Source organism: Paramisgurnus dabryanus, chromosome 3 (genome assembly GCF_030506205.2).
Source record: "Paramisgurnus dabryanus chromosome 3, PD_genome_1.1, whole genome shotgun sequence".
Lineage (NCBI taxonomy): Eukaryota > Metazoa > Chordata > Actinopteri > Cypriniformes > Cobitidae > Paramisgurnus > Paramisgurnus dabryanus.
In genome coordinates, this window is record NC_133339.1 from 28500615 (window position 1) to 28522578 (window position 21964).

At 38.7% G+C, this 21964-nt stretch overlaps 2 protein-coding genes across 4 annotated transcripts; one reads left to right on the forward strand and one right to left on the reverse strand.

Moving 5' to 3' along the window:
* The first annotated feature begins 318 nt into the window (after positions 1–318).
* On the forward strand, positions 319–3266 carry LOC135760204 (uncharacterized). 2 transcript variants are annotated; one of them, XM_065274133.1, is made up of 5 exons: positions 319–453; positions 1598–1787; positions 2106–2253; positions 2334–2538; positions 2764–3266. In XM_065274133.1, exons 2-5 carry the CDS (start codon positions 1744–1746, stop codon positions 3039–3041), a joined length of 675 nt encoding a protein of 224 aa, XP_065130205.1. In that variant the 5' UTR covers positions 319–453; positions 1598–1743; the 3' UTR covers positions 3042–3266. The 2 variants fall into 2 exon arrangements, with proteins under 2 accessions (XP_065130205.1, XP_065130206.1); XM_065274134.1 differs by having other exon boundaries at positions 2334–2534; positions 2764–2903.
* A 3283-nt stretch (positions 3267–6549) lies between these two features.
* On the reverse strand, positions 6550–20057 carry LOC135767285 (CD5 antigen-like). 2 transcript variants are annotated; one of them, XM_065276938.2, is made up of 9 exons: positions 19917–20057; positions 13961–13984; positions 11284–11583; positions 9561–9872; positions 8995–9303; positions 8437–8721; positions 7837–8148; positions 7426–7482; positions 6550–7314 (listed from the first exon to the last, which is right to left on the reverse strand). In XM_065276938.2, the coding sequence occupies exons 1-9, from the start codon at positions 19999–20001 to the stop codon at positions 7244–7246; spliced, it is 1755 nt and encodes a 584-aa protein (XP_065133010.1). In that variant the 5' UTR covers positions 20002–20057; the 3' UTR covers positions 6550–7243. The 2 variants fall into 2 exon arrangements, with proteins under 2 accessions (XP_065133010.1, XP_065133007.1); XM_065276935.2 differs by having other exon boundaries at positions 7426–7560.
* Between the last annotated feature and the right edge of the window lie 1907 nt (positions 20058–21964).

Sequence of the window (21964 nt, forward strand, 5' to 3'; positions counted from 1 at the left end):
AGGAGACAAAATCCCTCTCACCAGTGCAGCACTAACTGGTGCGCGAGGGAGGTGCTCTCTCCTCAATACTAACACTAACACTAACCCTACACACACACTTGCACACACACACACGCACGCATACGTACACACACACACACACACACACACACACACACACACACACACACGTACACACACACACACACACACACACACACACACACACACACACACACACACACACGCACGCACGCATGCACACACACACACACACACACACACACAAGTATAATCCATAGGTATAATTTATATATCAAAAACATTTTCTGCTTTGTTCAACAGGTGGGGCCAACATTTGGGCGCACATTTATGACAGGTTATCTGTCATCAAAAGGCATACGTGCAGGTGAAGTTCGGGTCGGTAAAGCACTACGACTGGTTCATCCACCATATCATGAATTGCGGCATAAGGTTGGATTTACACTGTCTTTAAGTCCTTAAACTGAGTTATTAATACAGTTGTCTAATCGTTTTACAGTTTTTTTCGATTGCTAAACGTCAGTGGGCACAACTGGAGCTACATGTGCAAAACTCTAACTACAACCTGCAATACCAAAAGTCACCTGAGCACAACTCTTAACACATGACTCAAAACAGCTCAGTTCAGCCAAACACTAAACACAACCCTCACTGAGATAACACACACTGTCACTCACAACACACTGAGAGGAAAAACACTAACATCAAACACCAATACAGAAATTACTAATTTTTATCTTTACAGTTTGAACAATTTCAGTGACTTCATACAAAGTAATATTTTCTTCAAATAATGATGTATTTATTGATTGATTTATCACATGATTTATTGAAATTTTTTGACCAGAACAATTCTTTAAGGTAAATGAAATTTGCAGTTTGCTTCAATAGTCTGTAGTAGTTTATGGAATTATAGTAATGAGGAAAAAAGGTAGAAACTAAAAGTACATACTGTAATTCAAACAAATACCTGTAATTGAGGAGCTAATCCTGTCTTTCTCTAGCATCAGGCCACTACCTGCCACCCTTCTCCCTCCACGAACCCGTCTTCCTTGTTCCATTTCCAAAATTTGTCTTTCTAAGCTCTACCTATCATATTTATATAAAAAGTAATATTATATATAAATGAAATATATAAATGAAATTGGAATTTACATTTATATGAAATTGCAATCAGCAGTGTTTGAAAGGCACAAGGCTGAAATCAATTCTGTTTTGAATGTGTGGTTCACAGTTTTGACAGCAGTGTGTTAGCATTTGAACAAAGTGCTGTAAATCCACAGTGTTGTGCAGGTTGTGGTTAAAGTCATGGGATAAGTGTGTAAAGTTTTGAAAACTGTGTTTAACCAATGAAAAACGAACTAGAGTTTGGTCCACATGAACTGCTGCTGTGCAGACTGTAGTTAGAGTTTTGCACATGTGACTCCAGTTGTGCCCACTGTCGTTTAGCAATCGAAAAAAACTGTAAGTTAAAGTTTATTCATTAAATTGTATTTTTATTATTATTCATTATTCTTTAGTGAGTCTGAAATGCAGTGGCAGTGCTATTATAACATGTTGTTTTGTAAACTATTAGGGTGTACGCAATTTGAATCCAGTCCCCTACCATGCAGAATACATGGGACATAAACTACACTTGAACCAAAATGAGAAGCTGGTGATGTTGTGACGCATGTTCTGGCAATAGATGGCTTCAGCAGCCAAATTGTGGCTTATAACACCATGCCTGTTAAAAACAACTTAACAATCTATCAGAAAGTTTACAGGTTAATTCATGCCCCATTAACATTTGTCATTCTTAAATCAGTGCTTCTCAATTCTGAGTGATCATCACTGAACTTTTCAGATTTTACAGAATGTAAACATTTTTGACTCCCTGACAATATATTTCTATGCTACCCCCTACCCATTAAAACACAGTATCACAATAGTTTGGCTCTTATAAACAATTCGAAATAGGCGTTAAATGTGACACCAGGTCAATTGGTCTAATTAGAATTGAGAATCACTGTCATGGACTAATTCAGCATGTTTTGAACATTTAAACCACACTGTCAGTTTTTGAAGCCTGGATATCCTTTCAGAGAAGCCGTGATAAAAAACGGCATGTGGGATCAAATCCGGGTTGACCATGGAAAAGAGTTCTATATGTGCCTGTATATCCAAGAGCTGCTGTCCAGACACAGATACAATATAAACAGGCAACCATATGTACAGACAAAATCCTCAAGGGTAAGTTTTTCCTGCCACATTAAAAAACCTTACTAATTTCTTTACACAATAAAATAAATAATATGATACCTTATCCACAGAACCTCAAAGTTGAGCGAATATGGCCAGAAATAAATAACAGAGTCAACTATCCCCTGAAAGAAGCCCTGCTGCAACTTCAAGACCAAGAGGTGATCAACATGGAGGACAACACAACAAAATTTTGTGTATCCAATCTCACTTGTCAGGTTTCCTCAATTGGGCTTGAACGAACTATGCTATCATGGAATGCACATAGGATTGTAGGTATTTCTAAACATGTATTTTCCTTTTTGATTGTAATAATGTAAACACACAAAATGATTTACAAATCAATACATTGTATATAAGTGCACCATTGTCAAGCTACATGTAGATTTTGTCCTCTCTATGATCAAGATCACAGCCGTTTAATGCTAGATTTGGCTTTTCTTAGAACCTTTTTAGACATTTCTTCTTGTTTATATATTAATTATGGTACTACTGTTGTAGGAAAAGGCATACCAAACATCTTGGCTAAAGGTGGGTGTCCAGCAAAGATTTCTGAGGAACTCCTTCCACAGGCCTCTGTGGTTGCAGACATGTATCAGCAAGATGTGGGGTCCTGTCTGACAAGAACATCAATATTCGGGACAGATCCCTTTTCTTGTGAGGAAGACAGATCCCAGGCAGAGGAAGAATTTGCTGATCATTACCTAGACATTACACAGTGCTTTGATCAGGCTGCAAATTATGACTTCACATTAAAGAAGCCATATTACATCTCATAAATGTAACAAGACATTATTAATGAAAATCAAGGTTTCTTTAAGAATAACAGGGACAAGACATTCACTGTAAAACTAACATTTATTGAACATTTTTGTTAAGAATAATTTTACAAAAGTACAAAAAGTACACAAAACAAAAAACAAGTATTTTGCACATAATCAATTGTATTAAAACAAAGCTGTAATTTGAAGTATAAATGGTCACATTAAAGCATGTTTAATAAAGTGCTATCCAGTGCTGCATTTTACTTTCAACAAATCAAAAGTTTAAAACTTGACACTGAAACAGTGATATTTGGTTTATAACTTAAATGTAAAGAGTATAATTACTCATATTAAAGCAAAAAAGTGCTTCCTTTAGTGCATCTCACTTTCAAGTCAACATCTGAACAGTAATAACTTTTTTTTAAACTGTATATTCAAGAGGATATTAACTCTTAACATGTAACAAACAGCAGTAACAAATAAAGAGCAGCTGCAGTTGTGCCATATTATAAAACCTCTTAACGTGTGACACTTGTAACTGGTATACAGCTTTTTACTGTTTTTAATCCTTGATAAGATCCCCAAAAGCAGACAATGCACCATCAATTCCTGTGACTCTGTAGGTGTTTTCCCTTGAGTTGTCTCCTCTGCATTTCACACAGGTGTTGGCATTTCGCTGCCACTGGTCAAAGCACACTTTGCATGCAATGAGACTCTGACAACAAACTGCAAAAACCGGATCATTCATGGGCCCTAGAAATTTAAAATAAAATTACTTGTTTTGTCTTTTCATAATATTTCTGGGATCTTAATCCAGAGAAAAGAGAGGAAAGTATTACAGTTTAATTTACAAAAGTTTAATAGCCTATTCTGGCTATCAACAAATCTTAAAGGGACAAAATTATTTGTTATTGTTAACAAACCTTTGCAAATTATGCAAGCAAATGCATTTTTGATAGCTGCACGTTCTTGATCTGTGAAACTAATAAAACATCTGTGTGCCAAAGTCAGCTCCGATAATCCCTTGATGGCCTGTACAACCTCTGGCAGTTCTTGGGATGCCAACACCACCTCTTCAATTCTTTCCAAGACCTCTGGTAGCTGGCTGTCATCATCCCTTTGGCTGAGGAAACAATTTACAATAAGCAAACCATGTTTAACATATATTTAAGTCTGTTACGTGTTACTAATTTAAATGCTCAAAATATCAGCTATTTTACCTTAATCTTCTCTTCTTGGATCTCATTTCCAAGAACTGTTGTTCACGCACAGCAAAAACCTTTCTAGAGTTTTGTTTCCAGTAACTTGATCCTAGGGAAAGCATTCGTATTTTAAAATAATTCATTAAGTCAAGATTGAACAAGTGAAAATTTTATAATAGAATAGAAAAACAACACTAATAAAATGCAGACAGCAAAAAAAGCTGCTTTCAGTGTGCTTTTTGCCCTCTTAAGGCTTCATCAATCAGAACCTGATCATGTTTCTGTAACTTTTTGAGAGTCAGAAAATTTCAGGTGATTTTTATGTGTGTAAAACTTTATTTTATTTGAATCAACTGGTATTACATTTCTCTGTTCTACTGGTGTTTTCATTAATGTAATCTTCTTAGATTTTTTGAAACAGCTTGTAGTCTCTCATCTTATGCAGTCACCTTTTGTTCCCTCTGTATCTACAATCTCATTCCCCTGGCCATCAGTCAGAATCAAACCATCTTCTGACCCAATAGCATCTTGGACTTTTGCCAAGATGCCAGGAACTGATGCCTCATGTTCATGAAAACGGATCGCCACAGTCTTCTGAGGTGTCCATTTTCCACCAACCAGATCAGCAAGAAAAACATTCCTTGAAATAAAAAGATGTTTAGGTACATTTCCAAAGACCACCTTATCTTCCTATAGACTAGACCTTATTAGAAAGCAATGCCAACATACATTGTAGTCACATTATATTTCTGGCTTCAATAATTTAGGCAGCCATACATGTTAATAAAACCTCTCACAATTATTAGAGAACTGACAGTGAACCGATAACAAATACAATTTGCTTATGCCTTTATCAAAAATACCACCCAAAACTTTAGTATAATAATATTGTTCCCATGGGCAAACGTTTGTTGAACTCACCGTTGAAAAGGTTTTGACATACTGGCCCGCGGCGCAGACAAAAATGCCTGCGAAGCAAAACCAGCGGCCGCGCTGGGTCGTTGAAATGCAAAGCGCACAGACCCAGATCCAGCAACGGGTCTATTTGAGTTCGGTGATTGCACCTCGGCAGAATCTCTGTGAACTTCGGTTTAGATTCAACCGTGATAACTTTCCTGCCTGTAGCATTCCGGTAATCAAGACAGAGATTATCTGGCTAAAGTGTGCTTGATTATGGAACTAAACTCTGCAGGACATTAGCCTGGATAAGGCGAGTTTGCCCATCTCTGCTAAATTTTAAATTAAAACATCTAAATCATTACCTGAAATATACGGCCAATTTTATCAGTTGTCATGTCTTCATCTTTTAAAGTTACCCTCTTAGGACCCTTGAAAAGCGTGTATGTATCCATGACTTGCCTGTGTCACGGTAGGAAATCCACTGTTTCCACCGTGTCATGTTTGTGTGTGTTTGTTTGTTCACTCACCCCAGCCATGTGCTCATTAGAGCGATCTCCTGCAGCTGTGTGTTGATTGTCTCGCTCCAGCTGTTCATCATTACATCACCTCCATAAATACTCACCTGACTTTCTGTTCCTCAACAGATCCTCACTTTGTGTTGGCTCCCGTGTTGTTTGGTTGTTTCGTGTGTCTTGGATTACGGTTTCAGTTGGATGTTGTTCGTCGTGGTCGTGGTCGTGGTCGTCGTGGTCGTCGTGGTCGTCGTGGTCGTCGTGGTCGTCGTGGTCGTCGTGGTCGTGGTCGTCGTCGTGGTGGTCGTCGTGGTCGTCGTCGTGGTCGTCGTCGTCGTCGGCGTGGTCATGGTGGTCGTGGTCGTCGTGGTCATCGTGGTCGTCGTCGTCGTCGGCGGCGTCGGCGTCGTTTGGATTTACCCGTGTTCAGTCTGGATATCATCACTGCTCTGAAGTTGGTGAGGTGAAGTTTTGGTTACAGGTTTCTGTTTCCGTTCGTCCACGTGTGAACTTCTTCTTGAACTGTTTAATGGCGGTTGACAAGCCAACTTATTATGGTGTATTACCGCCACCAACTGGACTGGAGTGTGGAGCATTATACAGAAAGGCGTACAGTGCGCGTGAACTTCCGGGTCATATAGCTTAGTTAAGAAATCAAAATGTAATATTCCATTTTTAGGCTGATATTCTAAAATCTGTTATTTAGAGTAGATTGTATGTCTGGCAGAATAGAAAATTATAACTTTAAGTAAATATTAAACAAAGGCAATACAATGATGAATATCGTTTTCCGTTTTTTTTATTTGAAAACGGATATGGAATGGACGGAAGATACCCTGATTAGTTTGGGCACCTCTGCTCTTGTTGTGGTTTTCCTTTTCCTCAAATGAAACAATCTTCAATCTGAGGTTTTGATTTCAAAGATGGACTTTATTGTTAGCGAAATAAAGCCGTGAGGAGATCTTGCAAGATCCACTAAAATTTTACTGTACCACCAGTGGTATATATATCTGGTGGCTACCCCACCCCCATAAATGGGAACTTCATACATGCACTCCATACATGGTCTGATATTCAGAAACATATGGTTTGTATCATATATAAAACATATGGCATCACTTTATCAAGATTACATTCCTGGGACAGTAGGTCTTTTGTCTCGGCCCTCAGCATGTATAGATTCTCACCATGTACTTTTTGAACAAACTGCAATGCAAGTTGGTAATTTTCATACACCCACACACTGGTAAACTTAGTGATACATATAACTGGTTATATTCATATAGAAAAACATAATGGTAAAGTAAGAGATTATACTTAATTCCTTTATATTCGGATTAAACCAAACTTCGTCACTCTAAGGTAAATCTACTGTATTTCAGGTTCACTCATAATCCATAAAACTTTCATAGAGGTCATCATCACATTTACTGTCTACCATAGCTCTGTTTTCTGTAATATCAACATTAACATAATCCTCTTCAGAATCATCTGTGTCTGCATTCATACAATCCTGTTTTAAATTTTCTGGATCCACATTAATATAGTCCTGTTCAGAGTCATCATCACTGCTCACATTATCTTTCTTATCAAGTTCCATATTTTAATAGACGTCCTCATCATCATCTCCAGTTTTGGTGTCACGGGATGTACCTTCATATGTATTACCCTCACCTACGGACATTGCATAATTATAAAAATGATATTTTTTCAAGAAACACACTGTTGTTGGTAAGTTGGTAAGAAATTATATGGCTTCATTTACAAAATGCAACACAATATCACCTTTCTTAAAGAAGCACTCTTCACGAATCTCCTTGTTCTGTTTTTGTCTTCTCTTCACTATGAAGACGATTACAAAAGCAGAGAAGATGAGAAGTACAGCTGGCACAACAGCACCAATGACAGGAAGCAGAGAGGCTGAAAGAGAGACGCTTTCAAATTATTATTTTTTGCGAGCAGTCATCTTGTGCTTAAACTTTATCAGGAAAAATGCAACAAATTTACAATACAATGAAATGTGTCTCAGAGAAACAATATCTTAGCCAATCAACACAGTGGGTGGGGCTACTAGCACAGTGCAGCAGAAATTATAAAGTAATCCAAAACATTTTGTCACTTGTTAAATCATGGATTACATGTTATGTGTTTAAAGGAAAGCTTAAGCTTCACAATGTTCAAACATCTATAACTCACCTCTGGTAGTGATGAGCAGCAGCTCAGATGCATCTGAATGAAAGTTACGTGTGGATCCATTCACTTTATAAACACAACTGTAATTTCCCTCATGTGAATAATCTGCCTCAGGAAAGATGAAGACGGCTGAGTGATTGACAACTGGTTCATTCCTGGTGATGTTTGATCCACTGAACAGAGAGAAGAAGCCTCCAGAATACTGAGATTCAGATGAACAAGTAATAGTGAAGCTGTGACCTCTGGTGATCACTGAACCATGAGGACCAAAGTCAAACAATCCACTGAGAGAAATATTGGGCTTCTGCAGGTTCACTGGAAAACAAAGGGAACACATTCTGATTGTCTTTAACTAATCTATGATTTACAAATGGCTGTGACAAGAACAAGAGTGCTCCTGTATAGCTCAGTGGTAGGACATTGCGTTAGTAGTACAAAAGTCATGGGTTTGCTCCCCAGGTAAAAATACATACTGATAAAAATGTAGAATTGAACTGCACAGTGAGGAATTTGGTAATAAAAGCATCTATCAGGTACCAGACAAATAGATATAATGAAAATGTAATTGAACACAGAAAAGTAATTCATTGTGAACACACTCACCCACAGTGATTTCAATAGTGTTACTCCTGGAAGACTTGATGGTGTCATTCCTGTAAGAGTAATCACAGCTGTACTGATCCTGATGTGAGACGTCTACAGTCAGACTGAAATTCACACTAGATACACTTGTTTGAGAGGATATTGTGGATGATCTTCTGAACAGGTGGAATTCAGCATTTTCCCGCCATCTTGGATTAGGTGTTGTGCATTTAAACTGAATGTTTTCTCCAGGAGACACAACTGAATGTGGAGAGATTATGGAAAGGATGGGCATCTCCAGATCACCTGCAAAATATAAGTTTATGTTTAGAATGAAGAGGGTAATTAATGTATTTGTAATGTTTATTTCCACACTGATAAAGTATACTAACAAAGTTTCAGTAACTATGAGAAAAAATATGTCTAAGCAAAATGTGAACAATAATTGTGGTTGAATGTTCAAAAGCTTTCTTGTAAGGCTTTCTTCTATGTTTGAGGTGAAATAGTACTTAACTCTGATAAATATTTGCTGGAGAACAAAATAGTGACATCTGTCTGCAGCCAAGTGATTTGTCTTACCTGTACACACAACACCACTGTCTTTACCATGATTACAGTTATGTTGTCCCAGACCTCTGTGTGAGCACTGTGTAAGGGTATTCTCATTTCCAGAGCATCCAACATCATCCAGCCAGATCGCTCCACTTCCCTGACCAAAGGCAGCTCTGTGAGGGGCACTGATGGCTCTGCCACAGTTTAATTGTTTGCACACAACATCAGCATCTCTTATGTCCCAGTCGTCACCACACACAGTTCCCCACTGGCCATCGTGAAGGATCTCCACTCTTCCACAGCAGGAATCAGAGCCACTGACCAATCTTAACCCTCCTGATATGACATAAAAGAAAACTTACATGATGTGTGTGATGCTTGAAATGTATATCATTGGTTATCTGTATTTGTTTGCTCATTAAATATAATCAATATTCTAGAATTGTGAAAATGTGTCATCATTACTGAGAATCATATTTAGAATATTACCCCACCGATTTAAAACTTTTTAAAGTACAGACAGTTTGTTTCATTGAGCTATCCAGGGAGTAAAATACAACATTGTGGGAATAAATGGATGAATATTCTCATACCTGAACACATAACACCAGCATCTTCATTGTGTTTACAGTTATTAGGGCCTAGTCCATTGTGATTGCACTGTTTTAGGCTGCTTTCACTTCCAGAACATCCAACATTATCCAACCAGATCTTGTCACTCCCCTGACCAAAATAAGCCCCACTCTTTGCACTAAGAGCTTTTCCACATCCCACCTGTCTGCACACCACTGCAGCATCATTAATGTCCCAAGAGTCATCACACACAGTTCCCCAACGGCCATCATAATAGACCTCAACTCTACCAGAGCAGGCAATACTACTATTGACCAGTCTAACATCACCTCCTGAAAAACAAGACAAATCTATTTATTTATATAACAAGACAACACTTTTCCAGGTATTTGCCTCAATTATCAATATAATGTATAATGCTCTTATGGTAATCAAAATGGTTATTTTATTGAATTGGTTGTTCAATAATTAACTACATTTTGCAATCTTTATTATTATTTTTTTAATATGGCATTATGCTACTTTTACAATATACCTATGATTAAATCACTTACAGAGAGAGACCCATACCCTTCTGTATCAGTAAATCACTGTTGTCATTAGTTAGTAATTTTGATGACATCATCCATAGCAACGAGGTCAACCCCGCCAATTCCTTAGTGGAAGTCACTCTCAGCAGCTTTTTGAATAGGTTTTAGGAGAAAACTCTAAGCTAAGAACTTTAACTGCTATTTAGGAGAACTCTTAGTGGTAAGATAAATTTTTTGTAAATAAGGGCCCTGATCTGCTAAAATGTTTTGCACAGTTTTGACTATTTAGACATCTTACACAAAGGTCTTTGCTGGCATGCTAGTTCCTAATTTTCCAACATTTAGGCTATGTTACACTATAACAATGTAGTGAAAAAGTTTTTCCTTTGTGTTTTTGAAAAATTCCATGTACACACAACAACCTGACAAAAAGACCAGTGTTTATACATATTTGACTAAATCTGCTGTTTTATGTGAACCAGTCCAGTAGATGGCGATGTTACCTTGTAAAGCAGAGCTGGTCAACTGGTGGACCGTAGGCCAAATGTGGCCAGTCAATCATCTTTATCCGGCCCACTGGGCATCTTTGTCTGATTTAAAATCTGCGTGGTTACTTTAAAGCTGCCATTCCACTGTACACTACAAATGACGGCTAATAAACCAGAAGAAGAGTCACAAAGGGGCTGCGCGGGGTGCCCACCATCTGTGAGTAATTTTAAATCTGATTTGATCTTTAGATGCATTAAAACAACTTCTGCGACAATACCGCATGTTGTTGTTTGTAATTAAGGGGAAAATTAAGCTTGTTCCCAAAGAACCCAGCAATATGGGAACAATGGATGTAGTTTGTTTATCCGGGGTAGCAAGTGTGTTTGTTTAACACTGGATTTCATTGAAATGGGGCTTAAAACAACCAGGTCATGAGCACAGGCGGTAAGTAAAAATGCATCAAATGTATGTGTTTTGTTGGCAAACGAGTGTAAGTTCATAAAATGTAAACATCACAAACCTGTAGTGGATCAAAAGTTACTCAGAGATAGTGGGGTAATGTTTTGTGTGTGTTACATGGTTGTGACTCACTTCGCTCGCAACATGCAACAAACAATGATTAAAGAAAAGACATTTCATGTTTATTGGGCTATCCAGGAGAAAAAAATCATATTGTCACTGAGCTGAAAAAAGTTTGAGATTAAATGGATGAATATTCTCATACCTGAACATTCAACACCAGCATCATCAGAGTGACACGGATCTGGTTCTTCACTGTGTTTGCACTCTATTATGCTGCTCTCACTTCCAGAACATGCAATATTATCCGCCCAGATATGGTCCCTATTCTCACCATAATACCAGTCGGTACTAAGAGCTTTTCCACATACCAGCTCTCTGCACACCACAGCAGCATCCTTCATGTCCCAAGTGTCATAACACACAGTTCTCCAACGGCCATCATAAAAGACCTCAACTATACCAGAGCAAGGTTTATCATTGTTGACCAGTCTAACATCACCTCCTGAAAAACAAGACAATTTAATTGAACCCATGTCAAAATCTTACATTGTTCTATCATTACAGACAAGTCGAAAATAATCACTGTGTTAAAAAAATTTTTTAAAAATATATGTTACTGTATCTTACTTTGGTCAAAAAAAGATGAACACATCCTGTTGGGTTGTAATTTAACGTATGCTGGGTTGTTTCAACCAAAAATGCTGGTTTGTTTTAATCCATTGTTGGACCAAATAAACATTTTCTGGGTTACTGTTCGACCCTTTTTGACCCAACGCTGGGTTCAAAAAATATCCTAGCATTTTTATAGTGCAGATGATCATCGTTTGAACCTTTAAAAATTAGACATCCCTATCTAGATGATGTGTAAAACACATAGGGGCGGTTTCCTGAACAGGGATAATCTTAAACCAGGACTAGGCCTTAGTTTAATTAGGAAATATAACTAGTTTTAACAAACATGCCTTACTAAAAACATTACTTATGTGCATTTTGTTGTTTTCAGTTTGGACAGCTCTTAAAATTTTTTTAGTCTAGGACTAGTCTAATCCCTGTCTGGGAAACCGCCCCTTACTGTACACACTGGAGTTGTTGTGGATTTTTGCCTGACTCTGGTAAACCCATATTTTAAAGATCCCCATAAATGCCAAAGTTGTGCACTTCTGCAGAAAATAAAGACTCTGACTCTGAGCTTGGGAACCATGATGGGACGTTTAGGGACAGGGATTAGACTAGTCCTAGACTAAAATAAATGTCTTAACTGAAAACAACTTGCATTGGCATCTTAATATACATCAATGCCCTTTATTTTGCTTCAAAATGCACACAAGTACTGTTTTAGTAAGGCATGTTAGTTAAAAATAGTTATATTTCCTAATTAAACTAAGGCCTTTTCCTGTTTTAAGCTAATCCTTGTTCAGGAAACCTCCCCTAAAACTATATTACTTTGGATAATCTTATAATATTATCCAAATAAATGTCTTAACTGAAAACAACTTGCATTGGCATCTTAATATACATCAATGCCCTTTATTTTGCTTCAAAATGCACACAAGTACTGTTTTAGTAAGGCATGTTAGTTAAAATAGTTATATTTCCTAATTAAACTAAGGCCTTTTCCTGTTTTAAGCTAATCCTTGTTCAGGAAACCTCCCCTAAAACTATATTACTTTGGATAATCTTATAATATTAATCAGAGTTGTCACAGAGTTTCCTTTAAAGAGTAACTAAACCCCTGGTCAGAGCGTGACTCCACCCACTGCAATATTTGAAAAATGCAAGAAAAGTGGGCAGATCCCAACGGAGATAGAGGGGACGAACTAGCCTAGTACCAAGTGTGTGGTGAGATCGTAACAAGGGCGTGGTGAGCTTGAACCTGCTTACGTCACGAGTTATTTCTTGGACCCAACATCCAATAGGAAAATTCAACTGCAGTAGCCACTGTTCAACCTGAAGAGGGCAGCACTCAGACGTTTTTACACCATATATTGTAGTATTGAAACACTTTATATCCAAATGTCAAAAAACTTACTAAAATCAATGAACAGCACTAATAAAGCATCATTCTTACAGATCATTAACTAAAAAAAGTTGGTTTAGGGTTTAGTTACTCTTTAAGCAACTCTTGTACGATCAAGCTGCAAATGTCCCACCATTTGCAGTAGACACTCATGACATGACAAAGCAGCTGACAAATCTTGCTCAATTTTCGTTGACTTCGTGTAAAATAATGGAAAGTTTTTCATAAGACCCCATGTGTTAGCATGACAGAAGCTTTGATGCTGTCGGGAGAAAAAGCAACAGCTGGCATTTTTCCTTCACCCAAGTGGCTTACTTGTTTTCCCCGCCCAAAGGTGGAAAGTAACGAATTACATTTTATTCACGTTACTGTAATTGAGTAGTTTTTTTGTGTACTTTTACTTTTTTGAGTAGTTTAAAAATCTGTGATTTTATTTTTACTTAAGTATGTTTTATTTAAATCATATCCGTTAATGAGTAAAAAAAATATTTAAAAAAGCAAGGTGATAAAGACACGCAACGGATGATTGATGGGCGGGGGAACGCGCAAAAAGAACCATGGAGACGGACGAGACAGGCACGCGCTAATGCAGAGCCGCCTCAGTTCAAATCTTATGAAAGAAACCCCTGGTCATATTTAAGCGACCACTCTCCACTGACGCAAAGCGAATGTTTCATTTCTATGAAAGGTAAGATTCATGCTCTTGAGTACGAAATTGCCAATCAGGTTTTTACCGCTCATTTGCACGATGCACGAATTTAAAAATTTTTTAACTTGTTTTAATAAGTAATGTCAACTTATCACAGGTCGACCTTAAAATAGTACTGTAGGTTGAATTGACTTTCCAAAAGAGTCTACTTACCAGATGAAGAACTCAGAGCACAAGCTGTTGAGACACAAACATAACTTTTTTAAATATATAGGAATTAGACCATAAAAGCAGTCAAAAAGAGCCCAGAATAGTTCCCTTTCAAAAGCTACTCTCAGTGCTGCACTGCTAAGAGCTATGGGGAAACGTCTTTATTGTTGGCCCACTGAATATAGTGAGCAAACACTTCAATGAAATTGACCCGGAGGTATATAGCCTCGGTTGATGACGACATCAAAGCGCACCCGATGCGAGGCTATAAAATAGATGAGTAACAGTGGGGGAGGCGGTTTCCAGCGAAGTGTTAAAGACCCCTGTCTACCTGCTGTCATTCAGGAAGCAGGACTTTTAGCATCCCCCCAAGAGGAAATTATAAAATAAATACCATTATCAGAGAGTCTGTCAACGTGGAAACTTCTGCCAGATGTTACTGCTTGGGTAATAATCTAATAATCTAAAGGATGCATATTTTCATATAGAAATATAACCATAACACAGGAAGTTCCTGAGGTTCACTTTTGCGGGCAAAACGTATCAGTTTGGGATCTTCCATTCGGCCTAGCCTAATCACCCCGCACATATACAAAATGCATGGATGCAGCATTGGCTCCATTGAGACTCCAGGGGATCCGCATTTTAAATTACATAGACGATTGGCTAATACTAGCGAAATCGCGAGAGGTGGCACTCCAACACAGGGACATTGTGTTAGCACATCTACTTTATCTAGGGTTGAGACTCAACGACTTATCTAGGGATAGTCTGGGATTCGATTACGAAGCGGGCACCTCTGTCTGCCGCACAAATCGCGACCATTCAGCATACCCTGAGCAGAGTCAGGCTAGGCCAGGATCTCACTGTGAAACAATATCAGAGGATATTAGGGCTCATGGCATCAGCATCCACGGTGATTCCTTTGGGGCTGTTGCATATGAGGCTGTTTCAGTTGTGACTCAGAGCCAGAGGGTTTCATCCAAGGACCAATCCTCAAAAGCTAATTAAAGTGACGCGCCGCAGGCTTCGTACACTAACTATGTGGATAAGACCCCGGTTGCTTGGGTTGGGTCCCATGCTAGAGGCGACTTGTCATCGCAGACTGCTAACGACAGATGCCTCCCTGACGGGCTGGGGTGCGATCTTAGATGGTCGTCCTTGTACACGTGCAATTTGAACAGGATAGCGAGGCAGATTTTTCTCTGGGCTCAGGACAAGTTCCTGTCGCTCAGAGCAGTGTACATCCCGGGGAACCTGAATGTAGGAGCGAATTTACTGTCCAGGCAGACATTATCGACTGGAGAATGGAAACTCCACCAAGACATAGTGTCTCAGAAATGGAACATATTTTACAGAGCGGAAGTGGACCTCTTTGTCTCTTTTCAGACAGCGCAATGTCCCCTTTACTTCTTTCTGACTCCCCCAGCCCCCTTGGCACTTGCATTTATGCATTTCCTCCAGTTGCGCTGCTCCCGCAGGTTCTAGCCAGAGTTCGCCAGCGAGGCTCTTGCCTCTTACTTATAGCACCGCATTGGCATTTTTTTATTGAGTTTTATTTTATAGAGTTTGGTTCTCAGAGATAATATCTCTCCTCAACGGCTCGCCATGGGCGATTCCAGAGAGGAGGGACCTTCTGTCTCAGGCGGGGGGTACGATTTTTCATCCCAGGCCCAACCTGTGGAATCTCCATGTTTGGCCCCAGAAGGGTACCAACTGAGGGACACGGGTTTGTCGCCTGATGTTATTGACACTAATTTGAGTGCTAGGGCTTCTTACACTTGAAAGAATTATGCCTTTAAATGGGGTGTCTTTAAAGCATGGTGCAACACACATAATGCAGATCCTGTTAACTGCCATATTGCTACAGTTTTCTGCAGGAAAAGCTGTCAGCAGGCTTATGCCCATCCACTTAGGGTTTATGTGGCCGTTCTTTCGGCTTGCCACACTTTGGTGGACGGGGCGCCGCTCGGGAGGCATCCTCTGCCCGCTCGCTTTATTCGGAAATAAGATTCTTTCATGGGACCTAGCTATAGTCCTTGAGGGTCTGGTTCAGACCCCCTTTTGAACCTCTAGAATCAGCGTCTGATAGACTTCTGACACTAAAGATGTTTTTTCTAATGGCGATAGCTTCTTTAAAAAGAATTGGGGATATGCAGGGTCTGGCGGATTTGCCATCTCGTCTAGATATTGCCCCAGGAATGGTGAAGGCGATTTTGCATCCTTATCTTGATTACCTGCCTAAGGTTCCCTTTTCGACTGCACATCCGGTCATTCTTGAGACTTTCTGCCCTCCGCCATTTGCCACGCCAGAGCAGGAGTTATGCCACAGATTGTGTCCAGTCCGTGCTCTTCAGGCCTATGCTCACTGCACTAGCCACTGGCTTAAGTCAGAGCAATTGTTTGCCTGTTTTGGGGGCCACAACAGAGGTGTCGGGGCCACCAGGCAGTCCATATCACATTGGGTTAGGGATGCTATTGCTCTTGCCTATGAGGCGTGCGGTCAAGTCTCGCCAGCAGGTCTGAGAGCCCACTCCACCAGGGGAGTAGCCTCCTCTACTGCTTTAGTAAAAGGGGCCTCATTACAGAGCGTTTGTGATGCGGCAGGCTGGTCCTCTCCGCATACATTCATATAATTTTATAGCTTGGATGCTCATGTCACTCCAGGTTCTCATGCCTTCGAGTCAACATCTCAAGCTGATGTCTAAACCATTTGTTCCAAAAAGGGGTATCCCCCACTGCTACTATTAGTAAGGGGTGCCTGCTTTTAGGTGTTTGTGAGGCGGCAGGAGCATCCTTTCCGCACACATCCACTATTTTTGGCTTGGTTATTTTTGTCTGGGATTTCCTTGCGGTCCTTGTGCGCACACTTACACATCCGTAAGGGGTCCAGACATCTCCAAGTACGGCAGCGTGGGTATTGTCGTTCCCCATAGCGCTTAGCATCGCAGCATTGAGAGTAGCTTTTGAAAGGGAACAGTGGGGTTACTTAAGTGTAACCTTGTTCCCTGAAAAAGCGGAACGAAATGCTGCGCTGTCTTGCCGTACAGAAGATGTCCCAGGACTGGTCTTCAAACAAAGATCTGATGACACAGCTGATGCTCATCTATTTTATCTATATACCTCCGGGTCAATTTCATTGACGTGTTTGCACACTATATTCAGCAGGTCAACAATAAAGACGTTTCCCCATAGCGCTTAGCAGCACAGCATTTTGTTCCGCATTTTCAGGGAACAAGGTTACAATCAAGTAACCCCACCGATTTTTCTAAAGTGAGAGTTAGTGAGAGTGAACCCCCAAGAAGACACTTTTTTATTTAAAGTTTAGGCAAAGAGTAGCAACTTAACTAAAATAATTTGTGTTATTCTATTAATATAAAATGTAGAAAAAAATTATAAATAAAACGAGCCTATATATACATATAAGCTTGAAAATGTCACAGTCTACCAACAATTAACACTTAAAGCAACACTAAAGAGTTTTTGCTCTTTGCTCCCCCTACAGGTTGGAAGCGGAATTGTCCATTACCACTGTCGTAAACAATTTAGCCTACTGCAGTAAAGCTGGCTCTGATTGGGTTGTAGGTCTGCTGTAAAGCAAGTTTATGTAGTTTTCACTCGAACTACAGGACCGCGACCCGACGGTTGGAAACTTCTTTAGTGCGGTTTTGGCCGACAGAGGGCTGCAAAGCGAATGTGAAAGTGCAGTTTACCCTGTTTCGAGTAGATGAACAACTGAAACTTTTTTGGAAACGTTGCTTTAAGGTGTTAGTATTTTAAAGATAAGTGTTCAGAGTGTACTGTGTGTGGTTCCCTATTCCAAAATACGTGTTCTGCGTGTAAAGCTTTGTTAAACTGTATGTCCATCTGTTTGGTGAGTTTCATTTCATGTCATGCATTTGTTTTTGTTCATGTCAAGTTTAGTGTTTAGTTATGTTTATGGTTTTTTTTTTGTTATAAAACTGCACTTGGGTTCTAAAACACTCGCCTCACAGTGGATTACTTACAGGTTTCAAATAAATCTTTGGTGCCCCCAGAGTATGCACTCTTAAAACGAATCTTGTGTCTAGTTAAGGACAGCACATCTAATGTGTAATTTTTGGAACAACACACTTTGTGTTGCTTTAACACATCTTATGTCGTCCCTTTTATTTATTTCAAAATCAACATAAAATGACACATTATGTATTAAATAGTTTAACACAAAACAATGTGTTAAAATTAACACATCCTTTCTTAAAAAAAGGTTCAGTAAAGTTTTAGCTCAAAATAGCACATAGATAATTTATTATAGCATGTTGAAATTGTCACTTTGTAGGTGTGAGCAAAAATGTGCAGTTTTGGGTGTGTCCTTTAAAATGTAAATGAGCTGATCTCTGCACTTAATGATAGTGCCGTGGTTGGATAGTGCAGATTAAGGGGCGGTATTATCCCCTTCTGACATCACAAGGGGAGCCAAATGTCAATGATCGATTTTTTTTACATGCTTGCAGAGAATGGTTTACCAAGTTACTAGGTTGATCTTTTTCACATTTTCTAGGTTGATAAGCACTAGGGTAGGGACCCAAATACAGCACTTAAACATGAAAAAGTCAGATTTTCATAATATGTCCCCTTTAAAATATATAAAATATATTTTAATAGCATAGTGTTATATATTATTTTTTACAAATGTTTTTTTACAACACTGTTTAAATCTAGTCTAAATCTATTTTTTCAACATTAATTACTGTTAATACACATTTAGTTGTTTGAAAACAATACATTAATTTCTAATTTAAATGTATTTCTAAACAGTTACATACACAATTACTCACCACACTGAAAAAAATGTTGATTCATCCAATTTACTAAATCTTTTTAAGGTAAGTGGTTGCAATCAATTTATTTAAGCTACGTTTAAACAAAAAAAATGAGAAAAACAAAACAAAAAATAAATTAAATAAATTGATTGCAACCACTTACCTTAAAAAATTGAGTAAATTGAATCATTTTTTCAGTGCAAGACAGCTATTTTGACATATGAGCATTTGTCTGATTAAGCCAAAAAGACGCGAACATTAACTTAAATTTAATTCTTTCATTTTGTTGCAGTAATTATTTTTCACTCACTCAAGTCAGTGAACCAGAAATCAAAATGTGTATGTGCTCTTTGGCGCCCCCTGCAGGTGGAGCCCTAATTTCATTATCTATAGACCCCTTCAAGGTTTGTAAACATTGAATGATTATCGGGTGCGCGCGCAGCATGGGGTCAAACTGTTCATACTATCCTGGCTTTATAATTTAACCTAACAGGGCTGAAAAATGATAACTTACCTCAAATGAAGTGAGCACTACAAACACAAGCCTCTTTGATATTTGTATTGTCCCAGTCTGCACGTTAATTGCTTGCAGCCGCAGATGTTGTATTTTTTTGTTTTTGAGATTCTGCATGAATCGCGAAAACGTAACGGAAGACCTGATGCGATTTTCAAAGCCCACGACGCAAGTAAGCATTTTTGACGATACCGAATAATACGCAACTCAATCTGCTGTAATGACTTTTCTGACCCCGACATGCGCAGTGGGAACCGCCTGTGACGTGAACCGTGAAGGGGTCTATTCCCAACCTTGTTCGCCTATGCTTAAAAACAGCCCTGGTAATATATATTCTGATTATTTATTTCCCAGGAAAAGTATTTAACATAAAGTAGTATAAATTATCTAAAATGTTTTCTTGACTTGAAAATGTTACAGTCTAACATCTAAAAATTAACTTTAAAGTTCTTTCAGTTTGTTTTTCGAAGACCCGATAGCTTTTTGAAATCATACAAATCATAAATCACAAATCATACAAAACTACTTTTGCATTATTGCTATGGTAGGTAAACTGGATTATAACAACAATTTACATTTTAGCAGATTAAGCTTTGAATGCTGTATTTAAAATGATTTAGTACAGATGGAAGACTGTATTTACCTAAAATCAAAGTAAGAAGAGATCTTCGCATTGTTATTCTTGTGTTGTTTCTGAGTGCGCCAAAGATAATATGCATATCATGCATATCCGATATTTGTAATCCCTTACAGAAAGTGAAGCTGTCTTCCGTTTATGCATGTAGAAAAACTGCAATGTGAACATAATTGCTCACCAAGCCCACTTCCTTTCCCTACAGTGGCATGAAACCCTTACTCTACAGATAGTATTTCATTTGTTTTAGTGATGCACCGATGTGAAAATTTTGGCCGATACCGATAACCGATATGACTCTTGTCTGTTATGGCCGATGCCGATATAGAAAACACATTTTTTATGATAATCAAATAAAGAGCTATTTTCCAAAACACTTTTTTTTACTTTTGTAATTTATTTCCAGAAATGACTGATTGGGCACCTTTACCCATGTGCAAAATGTCATCAATTAGCTGATTTTCCATATTCTTTGTAAGCTTCGGGATGCTTATTTTTTAAGTGGGTGATTAAATTGGTTGTATTGAACAATTTTGCCCGAACTCCCCCTCGCATCACCCGGCCCTCACTCTCATTGCATACAGCAGCAGGGGTGTCCAGACTTTTTGTGTGGTGATCTACTTTTAAAATGATAAAGCCGACAGGATCTACATGCTAAAAAACACTTTAAATGCGTGGACTATACTGCATATATCTCTACATTGGATTTAGGGCTGTCACCATTACTCTATTTTTTTTAGGAGATTCCTGGAGTACATGTCGAGTACTGTTTAAAATAGCGGAGATACGGTTTAGTGAAACAAACTAGAAGTAAAATGACAATAGTATTAGAAGCAGTGGCGGCTGGTCACTAGTGGGCGCTGGGGCGCTGCCCCCTTAAAGCTGGCCAGAGAGGAAAGCTACTTTAACATGTTACCAAAAAGTTAAATATATAGTGCAAATTAATACAAAATCAATTCATTTAGTTGTACTATTTCACTGTTAGTCATGTTATAATTTATTTAAAACAATTAAAAATCAAAACTGAGTTCGTTGTGTGTGTGTCATGTTTGTGTGTCTGGGGCGTACCCCTAATGAGTGTCTATGTAGGTCAGGAAAAAGGGTAAAAACATGTGACCTGAGGCTGAGCTCTAAGTGGCTGGTTTCGGATCCGCCCTGGGGCGCAGAACTGTGCGTCCCAAACACTCCCACTTATGTTGAAAGCGAATCAATATTGCTTTTAATGTTTTTTACCTCCTGTGATTGGATGGTTCGAAGAGTCTCATAACCGCGTTGGAGATTGCTGTGTTAACTGATAGCTACAGTACAGATCAGTGAAAGCAAGTGAAATATCTTGAGATGAAGGAAAATATGCTTTTATCCTTACAAAATCACCCTTTACAAGGTATTTAATTGATGAATAAATAAAGGATTAAGAAGCTTGGATTAGATCGACCAACGGAGTCAAATGATGGCAGTCTGTGTTCTCCACCACTTCTCATGGCAAATGGAGTTGGCTAGTTGGATATTATGTAAGTCTTCTTGAGTTTTATTTTTTCCCTGTTTGCTGTTTTAAAGTCTGAATGCGTGATAGACGTGCACGACATGAACTTTTGTGGCGCGTTTGAGCTTGTGTTGCGCGGACATAATGAGAGCGAGTGCTGCTCATATAATCCAGTATATTTCGTGGCTTGGTCAACATTGTTGTTAGTTTTGTTGTTGTACAGTGTTGTAGAGTTTAAAAAGCACCCACGAGAAAAACACTGTTTTTAAGGAAACTTCACGAACCGTGCATATTCAGCTGATGGACTGTATGTACTCCCTGTTGTGAGGGAAAAATGTGCTTGTGCTATGGCTATAAAAGCAAAAAGAAACATACAAGCCTGTGATTAGGCAACTTTAGTGTCTCTTTTTGTGTGTATTCGGTCGCGTTAAACGAAAAGTCTTTGACGGAGAAAATTTAAGCAGGATAAAGAAAAATATGAGCGCCATTTTGGCAGATGCCCATACAACTCAACTTGAGAATGTAATTCCTATGTATGTCCAGTTGGTGGCAGTGTTTTGCTCAAATGACGCCC